The sequence below is a fragment of the Chrysemys picta genome, chromosome 1 (genome assembly GCF_011386835.1).
Source record: "Chrysemys picta bellii isolate R12L10 chromosome 1, ASM1138683v2, whole genome shotgun sequence".
Taxonomy (NCBI): domain Eukaryota; kingdom Metazoa; phylum Chordata; order Testudines; family Emydidae; genus Chrysemys; species Chrysemys picta.
In genome coordinates, this window is record NC_088791.1 from 16,037,621 (window position 1) to 16,061,107 (window position 23,487).

Sequence of the window (23,487 nt, forward strand, 5' to 3'; positions counted from 1 at the left end):
CTGATTGTAATCTCTTTGTGGCAAGGACTCTTTATTCCATGTGTGTACCACAGCTAGCACAATGGGGCCTTGATCCCTGATTAAGGTCTCTAAGTGCTACTGCAGTACAAACAATAATATTGAAAGGTTTCAGAGTAGCAGCCGTGTTAGTCTGTATCCGCAAAAAGAACAGGAGTACTTGTGGCACCTTAGAGACTAACAAATTTATTAGAGCATAAGCTTTCGTGGACTACAGCCCACTTCTTCGGATATTGAAGATAGCTCTTCAAAACAGAAGAGAGCTTAATAAAATGTTTTGGGGTCGAAATATCTGTATTAAACAATAAAGACCTGTAGAAAACCCAGTCTGTGCACTGGCAACAGGAGTTTTCTATTACTGTTTCTACTCTCCATCATAAATGAGTACTGTCTTGGGCTTTCTGTTTTGTAGGCATATTAAACTTGAACATTGTGCTATAAACGTTTGTTTATCTATTTATGCTTAGCCATGTGTGTAGCCACATATTTTGAAACTAACAAATCAATTTTTTTCTTCTTTCCAGTTGTTTTTGATGTGTACAGAGACAGCATGGTAAGTTAATAATGGCTCATATTATTGGCATATTCTTTGATTTTATTATTTGTATTCTATGGAAATTCTTATGCTTCCTAAGTACCATAGAGGATAAATGAATGTTGGCTTCAACCTCCTGGGAAATATTGTGATGATGAGTGAATTAAAAGTATCTAGATTTTTTATTTAGTATTCTGTTCTGCAGTTGTTTTCTTATATCATCAGGTCCTGTTGACTTGAGTGTATCTAATGGATCTAAATATTCTTTAACCTGTTCTTTCCTATTTTGGCTTACGTCCTCCCCCTTTGTTGTTAATATTGTGCTAAGTATCAGGTCACCATTAACCTTTTTAGTGAGGACTGAAGCAAATAGGCATTAAACACCTTGAGCTCATATGTCATTCGCTTTCTTTCCCTTTTAAGTAGTGTACCTACACTTTCCTATTTCTTTCTCTTGTTCCTAATGTATTAATAGAACCATTTTGTGCCTTAGATTTTCTGATTTTGTCTATACATGCTTATGTTTACTTTTATACTGCTCCTTAGCAATTTGTCCATGTTTCCATCTTTTGTAGGATTCCTTTTTGATGTTCAGGTCATTAAAAGAGCTCCTGATGGAGTCATATTTGCCTTGTACTATTCTTCCTCCATTTCCTTTGCATTAGGATAGTTTGCTGTTGTGCCTTTAATATTGTCTCTTTGAAAAACTGCCAGCTCTCCAGAACTCTTTTTCTCTTAGATTTTCTTACTTTCCTACCTGAATGGTATCTAATCTAAGACGGTTGGGATGTGCATGTGTGTCATATGACAATAATGTTTGTTGTTCTTTTGCAAATAATTTTCTCCAGAGAATAAGTAGTTTATCTTTAAAAGTATGTAACAGAATCTTTGAAAAGACTTTTTTTTTTTTTTTTTTAAAAAGGTCACATTCTGGGGTGCAATGCAGACCAGTGTGGGGTTGTCGTCGCTTGCCCTGTAACCTTAGGTGCGTTGAATGTTCTGCTGCTGTGACTCACAGCCTGGACACCAACAGACAAGCACACAGTGTCCTGAGTGTCTATGTGCTGTGCAGCCCTGGTTCAGCACTCTGACCCCAGCAGCCTGCCTACAACACAACAGCCCCACTCTGAATTCCCAGTCTTAATTATTGTTTGTAGAGGTGACCCCAACGCACTCCCAGTCCCAAATTTCCCCCAAACCATCTGCCTTGAAGTGGCCAGCCCTCTCCTGGAACACTCACAAAAATAGTGAGGTTTGTTTGCTCCTTTAAAGAGACAGAAGCACATCACAGCTTAATTTAACTGGGGTAAATACACCCTTCCCTTCAAGCACTGTACTGAGTTGGTTTATTGTAAAAATTAACCACATTTATTACCAAAAGGACGTAGGTTAAGTGATACCAAGTAGAAGGAATAAAGTTAGAAAGGGTTACAAACAAACAACCAAAAGTAAAATGACACTTTGTAATGGCGAAGACCTAAATTAACAAACTAGGGTAGCTTCCTTACCAATCTTCCATTCCCAGAGACTTCAACCCCTTCGGTTGAAGGACCTATCTTTCTCAGCTTACAAGAGATCTGGTCTCTTGTATCTGTGCAGTGATGGATAACTTAGGGGTTCTCTGCCCCTGCCTTAATAGTCCAGTAAACCTTCGAAAAGCATATCTCTAAGTTAATTGATCTTGCTTCAAGGAGGCAGGGAAGTTCCCTGAGGGGTACTGTCTCTATCTCCTGTCAAGAGTAAGTGGCCATCTTTCCCCACTTGCTCTCCTGATGACTTGGTTTACCTTGCATATAAATATGCCGCCTTTGTCTCTGCCTGACAACCAGGCTGGTCAGACAAGCAAATACACAATTCTTTGTGATCTGTACATGCTGACTGACTCCCCAGCCATCTTGTGAGTTTTAATGGTTCTGTTTACTGCATATGTAAATTACTATCCCATTGTTACTGGTCAACCCTGCTTCATTTATATTCAAAGCCCAAGCAGACCTGTTTTCTACTTAATTCAAATACAGACTTTAAAATATAGTATCAGACAACATCCACATGTAGTATTAATGCAAACATTTCACAATGATATTAATCACCAGTGTGTCAATAGTTTTCCAGTGACACGACACCTTTTACATACAGATCATGCCAGTAATGAGTTGGGGTACACTGGTCAAGCCTGCTGAAACTCACTGTTAGATACCAGGAAGCCGCTTGCCCTCAGGCACTGGGATGCTCTCAGGGTCACACCTCCCGCCTTACAAAGCTGCAGGAAGGTTAGTCACTGGCTGACCCAGAGGCAGCAGGTCAGAACCCTCTTTTATGGCCAGGGTGTCTGCCACCATATTTTCTTTCTCCTTTATAGAGAAGAAACCTGTTTTGTCTCCTTTGTTTACAGTCTTCGGGATATAATATCCGAGCATGTCCATAATTTCACCTACAGAGTTGTTACAAACATTTCACTGTGACATTAATGACCAGTGAAGTGATGGATTTCAAATGATATATTACATCTCACATTTTAAATAAATTCCATGACCCAAGTGTGTGTCAGACCCGATGAGTTGCTGATGTAGAATCGTGAACCATCAATGGATGCCTGTGTCACAGTATCACAAGAAACTGATTAAATATTATCAGGGAGACTGATAGCGCCACCTATTATTAAGATAGCCTGATATGTCTCCACTTTAAGAGCCTGGTTTTAGTTGCTTATAACTTTGCCAAACCTGGACTGTTTGGGCTGAAATTTTCCATTCTGGGTGTCTGCTTTCGGCTACATACCAACGTAATGTGCTCCTCCCGAGGGCAATAGGGAGAAGCTGGACTTTCCCGAGAATGACTGTTCCCAGGTGCTTCAGACCACAGCGAGGCTAGGCACTGGGACTGAAAGCAGGGAGCCTCTCTCTCCTGTGTTCTCACTGACAGCCTTGCGGGAACATCCAGGCAGCATGGAGGAGGAAGATGTCTGAGTTGAATGCAGAGGGGACGAAAGTCGGACTGGGGAGAGTCAAAGGAGGAGACTGCAACAAGGAATCTAGTGCAGTGGATATTTAATCAGGATTATTTGGTCGGGCCCCCTTTCTTTGTGTCTGTAGTAGTTTACGCCCCACCCCCCAAGCACATATACCACCACCCAGCTCTGAAGGCAGAGCAGAGAGCAGCAGCTGCTAGCTGGGCTGCGCCAGCAGCAGCACAGAAGTAAGGGTGGCAATGTGAAAAGTGATATTCGATAATACCACTTTTCACAGCAGACTTAGCACCTCATGCCACCCTTACTTCTGCGCTGCTGCAGCCGCCCGAGGGCTGACAGCTGGCGCTCCGCTGCCTCCAGGTGTGGGAATGAGGGGGAGGGAAGGAGGGCCTGAACCCCGGCTGCCTCCAGGTGAGGGATTAGGGCAAGGGTGTGCACGGCCCTTCTGCATGAGCCCTCGCCATCCAGGGTTCATGGGGGGGCGGGGGGAGGAAGCACACAGCTTGACACATTCCCGTACCAGCCCTGGGAGAAGTGCTCCATAGTTTGAGAACCAGTGAGACTGAGTCTAGAGGGGGTCTTGAGAGTGAAACTGTGAATGGGACTGTCTGGGCAAAGAGACTGGGAGGCTGGGACTGGTTAGCGAAGGAGACTAGGACTGGGAGCTGGGGGAAAACAAACTGGGAATTGGAGAAGGAAGGGGAGTGGAGACTGGGAACCAGTTGGTTGAGGGGAACCTCTGAGATCAGACAAGGAGCTATGGGAGGGTGGGGAACTGGGACTGTCTGAACAAGGAGAGTGGAACTAGAATGCGGGGGAGGTGGAGGCACTAGGGAGAGGAAGGGACCACAACTTGACAGAGCAGTGGTGCAGTAGGAGAACTGGGACTGGCTGTACAAGGAGCCAGGGAGAGGTGATGGGGGAGACTGAGATTGGATGACTCCAGGAAGAGAGACTAGGACTGGGAGCCAGTGGAAGAGCTGGAAAGGAGGACTCTTGAACTGGCTGGGCAAGGGGGCTGGAACTGTGGTCACAAACTGGAGGAGTAGATACTGGGACTGGGACAAGGAGCCAGGGGTGTGGAAGAGACAGAACTGGGACAGGGACAGGTTGCGGGGGACATGGCAGAAGATTCTGTGCCCACTAAATACACTCCCTTCAGTGTGGAATGGAGCCCAAAAGACCTGATTCTGAGCATTTCTCTCCTGTCAGCAAATATTTGTGAAATCCACTGGCATCCTACATTCTGGTCCACACAGAGGATGACAACCTACTACTGCTGTCAGTTTAGTTCTTTTGGCTAAAGAGGCAGAGGTCTGTGCAGTGGACCTAGTGACCCAGTGTCAGTATGAGGCCATGTGATGGAATTTCTGTTTTTGTGTGTTCTCCTCCCCCCCCAGTTTGCTCTTTTTAAAAATCTAGGGAGTTGCACACAAACTACATTAAAAGAACATTATTAAGATTGCAAAGTCAAGCAGTCAAAAGCTAGGAAGTGCCTGTGCAGCCTTAATTTGGCCCCCCTGCATGTATGCATTAAGATTGTCTTTAAATTACTCAATCACATACAGGATTCCCATCTCCGGAACACAGGATGGGCATCCTCTGAGGATGAATCGGGGTTGTGTAGTGAAGGAGGCTCTTGTCTGTAGACTCTTGCCTCATTTGTTGCAGAATTTAGAAGGTGTGTACTGAATGAGGCAGGAGACTGCTGGAAGAGAAAGGATAGTCTCATGGTTAAGGCAGTTGAATGATATCCCTGCCTGTGCCACAGAGTTCCTATGTGATGCTAGGCAAGTCACTTAAACCAAACTTTTCATAGGTCGTCACTAATTTTGTGTTCCTCCATTTTCTGTGTTCCTGACTTGAGATCCTGGGGTCTGATTTGCAGAAGTGCTGAGCACTTGTAGCTGCAATTGAAGTTAATAGGGTCTGTGCTTTGAACATATAAAGTGCTATATAATGCTAAGTACTATGAACAATCAGGTCTTAGGCATCTTAGATTGGACACCCAAAATCAGTGGATGCTTTTGACCTTCGTCTTTCCGTTCCTTAGATCCCCATCTGTAAAGTGGAGATAATGCTACCCTTCAGCTCACAGGGGTATAGTGAAGATAAATTAATATTTGTGAAGCACTCAGATACTAGTGATGAGCACTATCTGGGAATGAATCAGGGAAATTAATAATTCTGTCTTCATAACAGGGTTTGAGTAGAATGCAGTAAATAAGGCATTGGGCCACACACTGAACAAGGATAAAACAAAATATTGAATAGCTGCTCACTAAGTGAGGGCTGTCCATCCTGTGCACTGAATGAAGTTGTGGTATTGTGGAAAAATGTGTGATCATGTAATTAAAGGGCTTGTCTACATAATATGGCATTGAAACAACACTACATGTAAGTGCACTAGGGAGCCTTTAGTGTGCACCAGCAGGATCTACACGGATCAGTTAATGCACAGCACATTAGTACACCTTAAAAATCACATCCCCGTAGAGTGCATTACTGCGTTGTGTGGACAAGCCCAAAGACTGTATGATATTGCTTGCAAACAAGGAGGCCGAGATCAGGTTTGCATAGGCAACCTTAATTTGGCATTTTCAAATTTTTAGTGCTTAACTTTGCAGCCTTAGTTGTGTTTGTCTGTGTGATAGAAACTACTGGTGATGACAAGTTCCTAATAGAAGAGAAGGGAATTGCGTAGACTTAAGTACCAAACACATCTTCCTCTCTCTGCTTGAGACTGATGTTATTTGAAGGACTCTGCCTTTTGCTGTAATCTAGAAATAATATTCTGAATTGTATAAGAGTTTGGATTATGGCTCTGCTGAGCATCTGAGGGAATGACTCACAGATTTGAAGCCCTAAGGGACCATTATGATCATCTAATCATACTTTCCAAATTTCATCCACTAATTCCTGCATCAAATATACATCTTTGTCTGATCTGAGAGCAAAAATGGATTTAATCTAATGAAGTTAAAACTATGATTCAATGGTGTCACCTTTCAGGATTTTTATTGTGAACCTTGTGATATGTGATGTTTTCTTAAAGCTCCAGCTCCCAGAGTCATGTGATGATGTGAGGATAAGTTAATTTTAAAAAAAAAAAGCTTCTGTCCCTTACGGTTGTGGAGAAAAGCTTGAAAGCATGCATCCTAAAGGCTCAAAAAACTAGAAAGCAAACAAAAAGGAGCTCTTTTTAAAATCTCATTATTAGGGCTGTCAATTAATCGCAGTTAATTCATGCAATTAACTCAAAAATTAATCGCGGTTAAAAAAATTAATCGTGATTAATTGCACTTTTAATCGCCCTGTTAAACAATAGAATACCAATTGAAATTTATTAAATATTTTTGGATGTTTTTGTACATTTCTCAAATATATTGATTTCAATTACAACACAAAATACAAAGTGTACAGTGCTCACTTTATATTATTATTTTTATTACAAATATTTGCACTGTAAAAATGATAAAAGAAATAGTATTTTTCAATTCACCTCATACAAGTACTATAGTGCAATCTCTTTATCATGAAAGCGTAACTTACAAATGTAATTTTGGGGGGGGGGGTACATAACTTCACTCAAAAACAAAACAAGGTAAAACTTTGGAGCCTACAAGTCCACTTAGTCCTACTTCTTGTTCAGCCAATCGCTTTTAGGGGAGATAATGCTGCCCGCTTCTTATTTACAATGTTACCTGAAAGTGAGAACAGGCATTCGCATGGCACTTTTGTAGCCGGCATTGCAAGGTATTTATGTGCCAGATATGCTAAACATTTGTATGCCCCTTCATGCTTCAGCCACCATTCCAAAGGATATGCTTCCATGCTGATGATGCTCATTTAAAAAAAAAATGTGTTAATTACATTTGTGACTGAACTCCTTGGGGGAGAATTGCATGTCTCCTGCTCTGTTTTACCCGCATTCTGCCATATATTTCATGTTATAGCAGTCTCAGATGATGACCCAGCACATGTTCGTTTTAAGAACACTTTCACTGCAGATTTGACAAAACACAAAGAAGGTACCAATGTGAGATTTCTAAAGATAGGTACAGCTCTTCACCCAAGGTTTAAGAATCTGAAGTGCCTTCCAAAATCTGAGAGGGACGAGGTGTGGAACATGCTTTCAGAAGAGTTAAAAGAGCAGCACTTCAACGCGGAAACTTCAGAACCTGAACCACCAAAAAAGAAAATTACCCTTCTGCTGGTGGCATCTGACTCAGGTGATGAAAATGAACATGCGTCAGTCTGCACTGCTTTGGATCGTTATCAAGCAGAACCCATCATTAGCATGGACGCATGTCCTCCGGAATGGTGGTTGAAGCATGAAGGGACATAGGAATCTTTAGTGCATCTGGCACGTAAATATCTTGTGACGCCGGCCTCAATGCCTGTTCTTACTTTCAGGTGACGTAAACAAGAAGCGGCCAGCATTATCTCCTGCAAATGTAAACAAACTTGTTTGAGCGATGGGCTGAACAAGAAGTAGGACTGATTGGACTCTAAAATTTTACATTGTTTTATTTTTGAGTGCAGTTATTTTTTTGTACATAATTCTACATTTGTAAGTTCAACTTTCCTGATAAAGATATTGCACTACAGTACTTTTATTAGGTGAATTGAAAAATGCTGCTACTTTTGTTTTTTACAGTGCAGATATTTGTAATAAAAAATAATATAAAGTGAGCACTGTGCACTTTGTATTCTGTGTTGTAATTGAAATCAATATATTTGAAAATGTAGAAAATATCCAAAAATATTTTAATAAATGGTATTCTATTATTGTTTAACAGTGCGATTAATCACAATTCGTTTTTTTTAATCACTTGACAGCCCTGATCATTATTTGAACCAGTTTTGATTTGTGGGGAGGGGTCTGACGCACAGTGTTCCAGCAGATGGAGTTGGCAATACTGATTTTAAGTACTGATTTTGACTCTCAGCCTTTTGTTGGCTGATATGTTGAGAGTTTCTGGGTTTTGTAGTTATACAATGACAGTGCCAAAAATAGTACCTAAACAGATGTGTGTCTGGATGGAAGTACTTCTTGTACCAATGCATCCAGTCAACACCAGGTAATTTTATGACATTGGTTTCAAGTCAGCCTAAAAGCTAAATGCAGCTCAGGTACAAAACCTATTTACCCAACCCAGGGGTTCTCAAACTTCATTGCACTGCGGCCTCCTTCTGATAACTAAAATTACTACACGACCCAGGACGGGGGCCCGAAGCCTGAACCCACCTGAGTCCTGCCATCCTGGGTGGGGGCCTGTCAAGGTTCCTTCCCCACTCTGAACTTTAGAGTACAGATATGGGAACCTGCATGTAAACTTCTAAGCTTAACTACCAGCTTAGATCTGATTTTGCTGCCACCACTCTCAAGTGCTAACTCCCCTCCTTGGGTAACCTTGAGAGACTCTTCCATTAATTCCCTGGTGAACACCAATCCAAAACCCCTTGGATCTTAAAACAAGGAAAAAATCAATCAGGTTCTTAAAAAGAAGGCTTTTAATTAAAGAAAGAAAGGTAAAAATCATCTCTGTAAAATCAGGACGGAAAATAACTTTACAGTGTAATCAGATTCAAAGAACCCAGAGGAACCCCCTCTAGCCTTAAGTTCAAAGCTACAGCAAACAGAGATAAACACTCTAGCAAAAGGAACATTTACAAGTTGAGAAAACAAAGATAAACCTAACACACCTTGCCTGGCTGTTACTTACAAGTTTGAAATATGAGAGACTTGTTCAGAAGATTTGGAGAGCATGGATTGATGTCTGGTCCCTCTTAGTCCCAAGAGCGAACAACCCCCAAAACAAAGAGCACAAACAAAAGCCGTCCCCCCCCCACCAATATTTGAAAGTATCTTGTCCCCTTATTGGTTCTTTGGGTCAGGTGTCAGCCAGGTTATCTGAGCTTCTTAACCCTTTACAGGTAAAAGGATTTTGGAGTCTCTGGCCAGGAGGGATTTTATAGTATTGTACACAGGAGGGCTGTTACCCTTCCCTTTATAGTTATGATAGGGCCAAAGCCCAAGCCCCACCACCCCAGGCAGAGGGACCAAAGCAGAAGCCAAGGGCTTCAGCCCCAGGCAGGGGGCCTGTAACCTGAGCCCTGCTGCCCAGGGCTGAAGTCCTTGGGCTTTGGCTTTGTCCCTGGGCCCCAGCCAGTCTGAGCCAATCCTGGTGACCCCATTAAAATGGGGTCGTGACCCACTTTGGGGTCTTGACCCACAGTTTGAGAACTGCTGACCCAACCTGACTATGATGGGGCGGGGGGCAGAGAGGAGAGAGAGCGGGGAAATTTTACTTACCACAGCCAAGTTAATGGGCAGAATTTTTCAAGTCTGGCCAACTTCAGCCTGTAGCTGCCTTGTCTTGTAACTTGAAGGGTAAAGACAAAGATTTTTTAAGTGAAAGATTTTAATCCTGGTGATCTTGGACAAAAAGCATTTTTTCTTCATCTGTCAAGTTAATATAGCTGTGTCTATCTGTGTATCTCTTAATTATTTGTGCAAATTCCATGCAGCCCTCAGGCTCCTGGAAGACTGCTAGTTAGTCCCTTGGTGTGTCAGACCCACCTCCTTCATCCCTGCCTGTGCACACACTTTCATGACTTGCCAATGTATTATTCTTTAGTGTGTGAATTATAGGCACTGAAATGGTGCTGAGTGTTGTGTAGCTCAATCACTTTCCAGAGTTTGTGCTCCAGATCAACATGGTTGAATGGCAACCTCATGTGTAGAATGAGAGAAGTGCCCAGCTTCTGCCTATTTAAAGCACTTTCACCTGCAAAATGTCTCTTGGATGTGTGTTTGTTCTCTTGCAAGGACTGCAACATTTGGAAGAGTAAGAACCCTGTAGGTTTTCTGTAGAGTGACTGAAAGAACACTGGGGAGACTACTGCAAGTCCTAATCGTTTGGAATTTGCGCGTTAGTAGATTGGAGTACGACATAAGCAACTTGAATGTATCTGTTCTATGCAAGCTTTCGTATACCTTCTAATAGGGCTCATGTAAACTCAGTTCAGTCCTTCTGTTTCTGCTCTCAGCTGATATTCCTGATATTCTCTCTGCTGTGCACTGGCTTCCCTGAACTCAGTCTTGTCAGTTCTTGACTAGCTTTGCAGACCAGCCAGCTTTAAGGGATACCCATTCTAACACAATCTTTAAAGCCAGATGGTCTCCAAAGCCAAGCAGCAAGCACTAGAGAGGCAACACTCCAGGGTTGGATGGCCCATTTTGGATCCCTTTCTTTATTTCTGCTCTCAGCTATTGTCTAGTGATGGGCTGCCTGGAGGTAGCTGTACTTTGTGTTGTGTGAACTAATCCCTGTATATTTCTTGCATACCTCCCAAATCTTAATTGTTTGTAAAACACTTTATGATCTTTAGATAAGTTACTGTAGAACTGCTAAGTAGTATAATGAAGATATTTCAGACCATTGCTAGTTCACAACTCTTTTTTCTAAATTTTAAACTAATACTCGGGCTTCATTGCCCCATGTGTACTGTCATTGTGGGCATGAACACACACGGCTGAAATTAGGGAAATGTAACAATTCACTTTGCTGGTTACCTTTACTAACATGGCATTTCTTATCTATCTTGTAACTTCCTTTAAATGTTCTTATATTATAGCTACTTCCTTAAAGCAGTATGCTTTTTATCTTTTTATGAAAATAAAATGAATGTTACCATGTTATAATAGACCTACCAGTGTATATTTTTAGGGTGCTAAATACATACCATGTGTTATTGCTTGTTTCCCCTCATCATATACAAAATATAGCCCATGTTAATTTCACTCTTGTGTGGTGGAGTTTTTGCTATACAAATGGATCTTCAGAAAACATCAGGCATAGTCTTGAGGCTACATAGTTTGAGAACATAGAAAAGGAGGCTATCTTTGAAAGAAAATGTATCTATGCTTGCCTAGTAAACACTCGGTATTGAGGCACCCAAACTTTGGGACAACAAAGGTTGCATTAGCAACTTACCAAGAGGCAGAGGGACATACCTAGCATGTATGCAGATGCCCGTAAATGGCTTTCTCAAAAACAATTTTATACAACTCAGACATATAAGTAGATGTTAATCTGCCTTAAGTGACAAGAGATTGCTAATACTGGAAGCCTGCAATTAAATAGCTTTATTTTTGCTCTATAGCTGTGATGTGAAAGTGGTTTTGGATTATGTTTTGGCTTTTACTCTGGGTTTCTAGATATGCTTCAGTCTTGTTTTTTCCACTTAGTCTGAAGATTGTTCAGTGACTGACCCAGAGATAGATGCCTTACTTTTAATAAATCTTCAGAAGGGCTGAAGGGGAGTGTTTTAGATCTGTTCATTTTTTATGCTGCCTCCTACCAATTAGCAATTACCAAAGTTAAGTGGGGATATAATAGTAACTAGAGGAGACGCTTTGGGAACCGTTAAGAGGTTGTGGAAGGCACATTGACTCTTTTCCGTCTCCGCAGGAAGAGGAAAATGTAGCTGTGGTGCCCACAGACCCCAGTTCTTGCTTTTCACTGGTCCCATAATTTATTTTTTGATATTAAAGCCTATGCAATGTAAAACTCCCTAATGAACTGATTGAAAATCCCTATGAACAGTTAAGTTGAATACATTAATAAAAAAAATCCCCACTCTTAACAAGCTGAAAAATCTCAGAGATGGAGGAAAGATCCTCTGAACTGCAGAGCGAACTTTGCCAGCCATTGCCTGTCTGTGAAACACAAATTGGTTCATTAGCTTGTTTTCCAGTGTGGTAGGAATCCAAATGATAAATTCTTCTTCCTGATGTCATTGGGTTGACAAGATGCTCTGATGATAGCACAAGCAAAACATCATTATAATTAGAATATCTGACTATTTGCGAAGAGAAGCAGAGGGATTGAAAATGATAAGCCAGGCTGATGCAAATAGTCTGCTTCCTGGAGTGCTGCTGTGCTGGTGTTAATGCTGCTACACCATGGCTGCAGCTCAACAGTGCAAAACCACCTCTGTTTCTTTACTCTTCTGCAATAAATAACAGCTGAAGTGTCTCTCTGTGACGTTCCCCTGGTGTTATCTGGACCGGTGATCTGCTAGGTCACTCCAATCCTCGACTCTGGGAGCCAGCCTTACCCTGCTCTGCTGTGAGAACCCCCACTCCCAGGCTGTTCACACACAGCCTCTAGCACGTAAGCTGCTCCCAGCTACATGAGTGAGCACTTTTGGCCAGCCGCTGCTTGGATTGTGCAACTGAATGACACTAGCCAATATCTCCGGTCCCAGACACAACCCTAGGAGCCTCCGTCTTGCATCATGACCTTCCGAAGACACCCAACATGAGAAACTTTGCATTGGATACCGCACACTCTCTCTACAGCTTGTATTTTCCATATTAACAAACTCTAGTTCTCTGAATGTATTATGGTTTCAGTACTATCATTTGCCATAGTGAGCTTGTGCACTAGCTTATTGAAGCTTCATTTACTTGCAATATGATAATAAGTGTCATGATATTGCAACAAGGGAGACTCATGAAAAGCTGTGTGAAACTGGGTTCCATTTCTGTCTTCCATTTTCCAGGCCAGCAGGGCCTACAAGGGCTCCATAGGCACCATGTTAAACTTGTAGTTAGGAGGGAGTGGGAGAGGAGGAAATGTCATGTTGCTCGGCAACAAAGCTGGTGTTCACAGCTTTAAAGGGATTCTAGAGGAAATGGATGGAAGTTGTCAAGTGTATCAAGGAGATTGAGGCCTGGTCTATACTTAGGTCAACATAGCTACTGCGCTTAGGGGAATGAAAAATCCACACTTCTGAGTGCCATAGCTATGCTGATGTGGCCCTCGACGTAATCCCCCTCCCCACCCACAGCTAGGTCAATAGAAGAATGTTTCCGTCAACCTACCTACTGTCCCTCAGAGAGGTGGAGTTGCCATAGTGATGAAGGAAACCCCTTCCATTGCGTAGTCTGGCCTACACTATGGGATTACAGCGGCATATCTACAGCACCCTGATGGAGTGGAGGGAAGGAAGGAATAGAAAATTAAATATGCCATGACCTAAGTAGCTATCTGGTCTTTTGTTTTCAAATTGCACTGAATTATGGCTCGGTCACTCAAATATGGTACATATAACATCTCTTCTACGTGGTAAATCTAGGCTTGTATATGATGCCTAAATTGAGAGAATTCTTGCTACCAACTGATAAAGAGTAATGCTTCATTACAATGTAATTTGTCTTAAATATCAGAATAAGTAAGCTTTTACTGAAAAGGAAGGATGGTCCAGTGCTTATGGTGCTAGCTTGAGACCTGAGAGATCCAGATTCAATTTCCTCCACAGGCTTTCTGTGTGATCTTGGGCAAATCATCTTAGTCTCTTTGTGCTTTCTTTCATTCCTTATCTATACAATGGGGATAATAGTATGTCTCTACCTCACAGAGGCATTGTGAGGATAAATACACTAAGATTGAAACACTCAGATACTATGCTAATGGCTACATATACATAGCTTAGATAAATGCAAGTTAGTCTTTAAATTATCTGCCAAGTGGGATAGTGGTGACAAAGATGCCTTCTAAGTGCTTGATCAGGGTTCGATTCCCACCCAGCGCAGCACCAAATTTTGGAAATAAGTGAGGGTAATTAATCATTGGGACAATTTACCAAGGGTTGTGGTGGATTCTCCATCAGTGGCAATTTTTAAATCAAGATTGGATGCTTTTCTAGAAGATCTGCTCTAGTTCAAACCGGAATTATTTCACGGAAGTTGTATGGCCTGTGTTACACAGGAGGTCAGACTAGATGGCCACAGTGGTCCCTCCTGGCCTTAGAATCTGTGACTCTAAATGTCTTTCAACATGAAGGATCCCAAAGCATTTTAAAAACTACACAGTATTCCTGAAATGCAGCCATCTCTGGGGTGGAAAGCAGCCATCCTGCAGACGGCCACTGTCTATAGTACTGTCACAAGACTGGTGTGAGGAATGGAACTTTTAGTAAAAGACATTTAGGGCAAATGTCTGTTGTCACCCAAAGTGACCGGGGATCTCTAAGGTCTACACAGAGCAGAGAGAATCCCTGTAAAGCCTAATCTGAAAGATCCTTCCATAGGAAACTGCATAGAACTTGCATCAATTTACATGACCTGTTTGACCTCTTATGAAAACTGTCTTCTAACAGCCCATGCAGTATGTTTTTGTTTCCACACTTAAGCAGAGAATAATTTTTCCTCTTATTTCACATCCACTCTTGTTTGTTGATATTTTATTTTCTTCGTTGTTGTACTGCAGAGTAAGGTCTGGTTAATCGATTTTAACCCCTTTGGTGAAGTAACAGACTCTCTGCTGTTTACGTGGGAAGAATTGACATCTGGGAAGAACTTGAAAGGTGACCATAGTGAAGGGGAGGCTATGGAACAGGTAAGGAAATATGGTAAAGAATAAGACTGCGGTGTCAGAGAGATGGATTTAGATAACTCAAAAGGTGCTCTAGCCTCTGGTTTTTTTCTTCAGTGTGTTTAGGATGTGAACCAAAGCCTGTTAAAGTCAGTGGGTGCACTTCCATTGACTTCACTGGGCTTTAGATCAGGCCCATACATAGTAAACTCCTTGAGAGCAGGATCTGTCTCCTCTTTGTCTGTACAGTGTTCAAGCTCAACAAATACATATTTTGTCCAGTTTTAAATGCAAAAATGGGGCTTCTGTTCTGCAGCCTTGACCAGATTTATAAGAAATTGTCCTAATATTTACCTTTGTTCCCTTTGTCCCATTACTCCTTGTTATTTGCACATATTGCACCTTAAACAATTTCTTTTTACTCCTTGGTATTTACCCTTCAAATATTTGTCCTTTTTCTTCATCACTTAACCAACCTCTGCTTCTTTCCCAGTGTTTCTAATTTAATCACCTCACCTCCATAATCATGTTTGTTTTTCTCTAAGCCTCCCACCAACTTCTCGGTCTTCCTTGTATGGAGGAGCTGACTCCTAAACCTAATATTACAAGTGCAGTGTCATTGGAACTGTACAGAGGCTCTCGCCTCCCTGCTCCATGTTGCAATTCCTCAGTAAAACCAAAATTCTGTTAGTAGGAAGAAAACACTTCATTTATTGGTCCTTTGACATTCTTCCCGTGTGACTAAAACTTAAGACTCAGTTCATCCAACACCAGTGCAACTCTTGGAGGGAGCATTTAAAATGGCAGTTCTCAAACCACAGATTACTCGTGCTTTGTGAAGCATTTGGCTGGTGATCTGTGGAGAAGTGGGCCGTCACATGGTGCTGGCCTTTTGTTCTTTTTCGAGTGATGATCCTTATTGTATTGTATTGTATTCCGAGGGTTACACATGCATGCCATGCGCCCAGAGTGGGAGATTTTGAAAGTAGTGTCTGTTGTTCCATCCATGCACCCTGGCTCGCCTTGTGCTTCTGTCCGAGGCGATAAAGGGCAGGGAGGACCGACCCGCCTCTCCAGTTCCTTCTCATCACCACATGGTCTGGGTCGGAACTTCCAGTGTCCTCATCTCTGATGCACTTTTAAATAAGATAGTGTACATAGTAGATAGTTTGCCAGTTTTAGACTAGTTTTGCCTGTTTATTGTAGTTTTATCATAATTTTAGTGCTTAGTTTAGATAGAGTTGGGGGGGGGTTGTTTTCTTTGACAATGCCCCCCAAATCCCTGTACCCGCATGCGGGTGCCGGACTTTGCCCAGAACTTCGCCAAGGACTTCCAGCTTCAAACTCTGCACATTCTTCTTGGTCAGTGTCTAACACCAGTGCTGCCTGTACTGCTTGGAGGAAGCTGACCTCACATCCAGGTACAGAATTTGCCTATCTTTCTCCAGCCACAGACGAGAAGGCCAGGTTCTCCGCCTCCAGAAACACCTCCGTGGAGCTCGCCATGAGACTTCACTCAGACCCAGACCTGGCATGAGCGGTGGGTGAACCACCGGCTGGGGGAGGCTAACCCCCAGCTGGACCCGCCCCCTTCCCCAGCCAAGAGTATTTCTGAAACAACCCTGAAAGCCACCAACCACTATACCTACCACCTCACGACTCTCCAACTCCCTTTGGGGGTTGTTTAGCACTTTTTTTCCTCATGCTTGGAGTGTGATAACAGTGGGCAAATGGGTTTGGTCATCATCCACCATGGCTATGCGATAGTTTGTCATGCTACCTCGTCCAAGACCACCCTCCTGTCCCCCTTCAGGGACCACTCTCACAACAGCATTCTCGCCCAAGAGATGAACTCCTTATTACAGTGGGGAGCAATAGTATGTGTTCCCACGGAATATTGGGGAACAGGGTTCTACTCAACTTACTTCCTGATACCCAAGAGGAAAAGCAGATGGAGACTGATTCTTGATCTTCGCCATCTCAATCACTTCATCCACAAACTCAGGTTCCGTATGGTCACACTGGCAGCAGTTATTCTGTCCTTGGAGAAAGGCATATGATTTGCAGCTCACAATATGAAGGATGCTTATTTTCCTATAGAAATCCATCCACTCCACAGATGTTTGAGATTCACAGTGGACACCCATCATTTCCAGCACAAGGTGCTCCCCTTCGGGATAGCCACTGCTCCCAGGGTCTTCACCAAGGTCTTTTACGTCATAACATGATGTCCTTGTGTTTCCATGTCTTGACAACTGACTTCTAGCCGCGCAGTCAAGGCATCAACTTCCATGTTGCTCAACTTTCTCTCGTCACTCAGAGTCAGCGTCAAGGAATTGATCCTAGACACCATATAGTTTTTGGACTTCATAGTGACTACCATCAATTCGGTCATGGCATGAGCCTATTTACTAGCAGACAGGTTCCAAGTGTTAAGCAACATCATAGCTCACATCATGAGCTGCTCAAATCATGAGCTACCCACATATGTCAGCCAGGATTTGTCTGTCCCTCCTCAGTCACACGGCTTCATGTACATATGTGACCCCCTTTGCACGACTCCACCTTCGATGCCTTCAGTCATGGCTCCAGTCCGTTTACTTGCCAAGCTGCCACTCCATGGCCTCTATGCTGACAGTCCCCACCATGATACTATCATTCCTTCAATGGCAGTGGAACGCACATCGTATGTGCGTGGGAGTTCCCTTTCTTCCCTCCTCCCCAGAGAAGATGATTATCACTGATGCATCCTTGGTGGGTTGAGGGGACTCCCAGAGAATCTAGGATGCACTTAAACATCCTTGAACTCCGAGCTGTCAGAAGAACATGCCTTCATTCACTCCCATCATGTTCTCATCATGTCAATACGACCACCACTGTGTTTACATCAACAAACACGGAGGAATGAGACTGTCCACGCTATGCGCAGAGGCAATCAATCTCTGGACTTGGTTCATCAACCACCAGATTCTCCTATGTGCAGCCTTTCTTCCCGGGACACAGAATGTATGTGTGGACTCATTCAGCAGACATTTTGCGATCGACCACAAGTGGGAACTTCACAATTCGGTAATATACTACATCTTTGCTCAGTGTAGGAGCCTATCCACAGACCTATTCACCTCACTGGGGAACAGCAAATGCACAACATACTGCTCCAGGGGAGCCCTCAGCCACTGCTCTCAGGACAACAAGGAACTGTTCCCTTGGTCAGACTGATTCAGCTACGCATTTCTTCCACTACCACTCCTACCTCGAGTACTCCACAAGACAGAGCAACGGTAATTCTGATCGCCCCCTACTGGATCAGACAATTCTGGTTCCCCAGTCTTCTCTACATGTCATCCCACCCACCAATTCCCATCCCCAGCCATCCAGTTCTGTTGTCCCAATGCAAAGGCGAGATCAGATATCCCAGTCCACATGCACTACACCTCTGAGCATGGTATTTGGATGGGCATCTGCCTTAAAGCAAACGTGTTCTTTGGTGGTACAGAAAATCCTTTCTAGCATCAGGAAAGACTTCACCAGATGTTACTGGGCCAAGTGGCAACATTTTTCATCATGGGCTCAATGAAAAGGTTTTTCATCAGAATCAGCAGGGATCCCCCTCATACTGGACTACTTTCTGTTACTGAAGTCATCTCACTGTCAACTCTCTGAAATTATACCTGGCAGCAATTAGTGCATTCCACCCTCCAGTGGAGGGTTCCTCTATTTTCACACACCCACTAACCTCCAGCTTCTGGAAAGGGGTCACCAGAACCTTCCCACTTGTCCAACATATAGTACCTCCATGGAACCTGAATCTTGTTCCCTCTGTGCTAACGAAACTGCCCTTCGAACTCTTAACATCATGCTCTGGCCCTCCTTCCCATGAAAGTCGCCTTCCTTGTTACTGTTGCCTCAGCGAGAAGAGTTAGTGAACTGGAGTCATGATGGCAGACCCACCTTTCAGTTTTCCACAAAGGTAAGGTCTTCCTATGACTACACCCTGAGTTCTTACCAAAAGAGGTTTCTCAATTTTACATCAATCAAGCCATTCATCAACCTGTTTTCTTCCCAAAACCACATATATCTGCAAAGGAGTGTTAACTCCACTCCCTCAATGTTTGCTGAGCTTTGGTGTTCTACCTCAGAGAACGAAACCATTCAGGAAGTCCCCTACACTGTTTGTTGTGATAACACAGACACTCCAGGGGCAGGGCATCTCCACCCATTGAACCTCCAAGTGGATTTCAGGGTGTATTAAATTCTGCTACCAACTATTGAGTCTACCTCCCACTACAGGGATACGGCCTCCCTTCAGAACATGCCGCTCATTGACATATGTAAAGCAGCCACCTGGATTTCCGTACACACCTTCACTGCACACTAGGCAGGACTCAGCAGCAGATGCTTCCTCTGCACTACTGTTCCATCCTCATCCTCTCACTCGCCTCCAAATTAGGTATTGCTTGTTAATCACCCTCAGTGGAATACAATAGAGACCATAACTCAAAGAAGAGGAGGTTACTTACCTGTAACTGGAGGTTTTTCGAGATAGGGACTACATATCTGTATTCCACTCCCCACCCTCCTTCCCCTCTGCTACGGATCTGCCAGATTCACAGTGGAGAAGGAACTGGAGATGCAGTTGGTCCGCCATGCCCTTTATCGCCTTGGATGGAAGCACCAGGCGAGCCAGGGCGCATGCGTGGACCAATGGACATTACTTTCAAAATCTCCAACTCCAGGTGCATGATGTGCATGCGTAATCCTTGGTGGAATACAGATAGGGACCACACATCTTGAAGAACCTCCAGTTACAGGTAAGTAAGTAACCTCCTCTTTCTAGCTGCTAAACATTAGAAAATGTCAGAACACATTATGCTTTCCTTAGCTTACTCTTAAAGGGAAGCAATTGCTCTAGATGCTACAAAGATGTTATGAAACTGCAAATGAAATAGAGATAGGTGGACTCTGTGATGGTGAACGTGGTGGAAGGTGGTCCACAAGACATTAAGATGTGGCCCACATGATATGAAAAGATTTGAGAGCAGCTCTGTTAAAGGATAGGACTTCTTTGTTTGTTTATTACCTGAATAATTCAGAGTGCATTTTGTGCAAGGAGATGTGATTTAGCTATTAGTCAATTTTGAAGGGTTTCACTTATCTTGCATGTGTGCAAACCAGCTGTTTTGTGCAGCTTCCTAGTGTAAACTGGAATGAGAAGTAGAATGGCTTATCTTGTTCAAATTCAGCTCAACAACTAGGTCTACTGATTCTGGGTAAAATTGCTAGATCTCTCTGCCTCCATGTGTAAAATGAGGAAACATACCTACCTCTCATGCCACTCATAGAGCACTTTGAAGATTCACCATGCTATAAGGCAGGGGTTCTCAACCTTTTCCTTTCTGAGGCCCCCCCAACATCCTGTTAAAAACTCCACGGCCCCCTTGTGCCACATCAACTGTTTTTCTGCATATAAAATCAAGGACCAGCATTAGGGGGCAGCAACCAGGGCAACTGCCCGGAGTCCCATGTCACAGGGGGCCCCATGAAGCTAAGTTGCTCAGGCTTCAGCCCTGGGTGGAGGGGCTCAGGCCTCTGGGCTTCAATCCCATGCGATGGGGCTTCAGCTTTCTGCCCTGGGCCCCAGCAAGTCTAATGCCGGTCCTGCTTGGCGGACCCCCTGAAACCTGCTCATGGCCCCCCAGGGGCCCTGGGCCCCTGGCTGAGAACCACTGCTATAAAGTTACATATCACTGTTTGTTAAACTAAAAGGGAGATGGGCCTACCCAGAACTTATGGCTAGCAATGGAAGCTTAAAAAAAAATCTTTTGGTTTCAACAAATATTTGCTGCATAAGTCTTGACCTTAACTTTGGCAGGATTTTACTTGTAAATATGGATTTAAATGAAAAGCCCTTACTGAAGGGGGATTTAAGGCTCTTGATGCTAGAAATTATATACTTGATCCTTGTGTTCAGATAGGCTTTTTAGCTGAGGACCCAACAGCCTTATCTAAAGTTCACTATCAGAGGGGGAGGCCATGACACAATAGTTGCACCTGCCTCAGTTTCCCTAACAGAGTCTCCAATAGCTCCACTGGAAGCTTTCTTGCCCCAGTGTAGCCCTCCAGGGGGCCCGTTAATTATAAAAACATAGTGCAAAATAGTCCTTTACAAAAGTCCCTAAACATTTCTCTAGCATAGTCCAAACAGTACAGACAACACACCAAGTCTAGCCTCAGTGTCTCTCACTCCCAGACTTTAGCCCTCCCTGGTCCTCTAGCTTCAGCTCTCTGGCTCAGAGAGCCAGCAGGTATCTCCCTCTATTGCCCTGGCTTCTGTGATAATTCTTCCCTCTTTTCATGGAGGACCTGCAGAGAGCTTTCTGCTCTCTGTGCTTTTCCCCAGAGACCTCTTCCAGTCGCCAACAGGCAGCTCTCACCTGCCCTTTTCCCCCACTGGACCAGGCAGTTCTCATCCGCCCATTTCGCTGACTGACTCACTCTGTTGTCAGGCTCTCAGGCAGCTCTGACTCACCAGGTCCCTCTCCCCTCTAGGGCCCAGGTGACCCTCTTTTAAGATGAACCAGGAGGCAGCTTCATTTTAAAGGGCCAGTGACACTCTGTGATAAATCCATTTTTAGTATACTGAATAAACTCAATACCAGAGCAATTGAAACGGTGTTACCAGTAGTTGAAAAAAATTAATGTGTTTAATTGCAGTTAGACACTTTAACGTTTTTTTAAACCTGTCTTTCTCTAAGGACTATCCAGCATTCCGCTGTACAAACAGCCAAGTGACCGTCCAGCCTAGCCCTTACCTGAGCTACCGACTGCCCAAGGACTTTGTAGATCTTTCTACTGGAGAAGATGTTCACAAACTAGTTGATTTTCTCAAACTGGTAAGCAAACCGCAAGGGAGGGATATCTGACCACGGAGTCTGTAAAACAGGTGCACTAAAGCACATGGAATTATGGTATTCTGGTATAAAAGGATTACAGTATTCGGCTTGTAAAATAAAGATTTTGAGAGAGAGAGAGAGAGAGAGAGAGAGAGGTGTATTGTTTTTACTTGTAATAACCAAGAACAAACTGTCACTTTATTATTATCTTACCTTAGGCAAAGCTACTGCATAATATAGAATATGAAAATGTTACTGGAACACATGCTCACTTTTTTGTTTAAAGATAAATATAGGCTAAGTGGAAATGTGCTGTTTGAATGGCTGAAAGTTTAAAAACTTAAATTTTTTAATACCAAAATAATTTTGTAATGTCACAAGAAGTTTTAAACACTTTAAGCAGTTTTTACTTCAAGCAAACTTAATTTCTCAGTTCTTTTTCAACAAATATACATGACTTGTTCAAAGGCTGAAATGATCTTTTTGCCTTCTTTCAACCACTTTAGGCAGTTTGAAAGATTTTAACCAAGAGTAGTGCTCTATACAAGAGCAGTCTCTCAGGTGGTCAAGCCCCCAAACACTCAAAACTTTGTAGGTCAACACAAATAATCCAAATTCCACTCAAAAGCTGCAGGCTTCAGAACAGTGTAATGTGCTGTGAGAGATGCACTTTTTACATGTTACTTGTCTTAGACTGTAAGTCCTTCTTCAGGGCAAAGATTGTCTCTATTCTCTGGATGATTATATATAATAAAAACAAATTGGTGCTTTTTCCAGTCTAGTTTGCAATGTTCCCCACTTCCATTGGAAGACTATTCCGCAGTCTAATAGTACTTGCTATCAGAAATCTTTTTACATCCATTGTAACTTCTCCCTTTTCGATTTCATCCCATTACTTCTAATTACACTCCTTTTGTACCAGCACAAATCTCTTCCTTTCTTCCTTACCAATAGTGAAGGATCTAACTTTCTATCGCCGAGATTTTGAGGGCAGGCAAAGCCCTAAGGATTTGTTTGGCATCAGCCAACTATAAGACTCCAAGTATCCTCAATATTAGCCATCAGCATTTATCCTTAAAATACATTTTTGATGGAAAATTCCTGACTAATGCTGCTCAGTGGTCAAATTGTACTCTAGTCGTCAGGTAGGCAGCCCAAAATATCAGGGTTTGAATGAATCTCTGTTCTGACCTTCTAATGAAGGTTAATTACTCATTGGCCCTTGAGCACAGTGTTAGGGCTAAATAGGCCCTCAATACGGTGTACTCTGAAGTCTCATTAACAAAAACATAGCTAAAAATGTATCTGTTTTGGTGAATCCTCTCAATAGAGGAATATACTCAAGGAGCCGTGAGTTGAATGTCACTTTATAGTGAGGTTTTGAAGATCACGATCTTATTATGTTCAGGCCAAAACTAATTACACCTCTACCTCAATATAACGCTGTCCTCAGGAGCCAAAAAATCTTACCGCGTTATAGGTGAAACCGCGGTATATTGAACGTGCTTTGAGCTGCCGGAGTGCACAGCCCCACCCCCCCGGAGTGCTGCTTTACCCCGTTATATCCGAATTCGTGTTATATCGGGTCGCGTTATATCGGGGTAGAGGTGTATTATTACTTGAAGTCACCTCTCCAGCTATGCAACTTTGCAGGTCCTGATTGTATAGGAGTGTAAAATGGAA

General features: G+C 43.0%; 1 protein-coding gene across 1 annotated transcript in view; it reads left to right on the plus strand.

Annotated features, from left to right (window-relative positions):
- Positions 1-23,487, plus strand: part of CDC123 (cell division cycle 123) — a 79,623-nt gene that overhangs the window by 50,390 nt on the left and 5,746 nt on the right. The window contains exons 10-12 of the mRNA XM_008172230.4: positions 543-571; positions 14,807-14,935; positions 21,667-21,804. Coding sequence (XP_008170452.1) covers positions 543-571; positions 14,807-14,935; positions 21,667-21,804 — 296 coding nt within the window. The remainder of the gene's footprint in view (positions 1-542; positions 572-14,806; positions 14,936-21,666; positions 21,805-23,487) is intronic.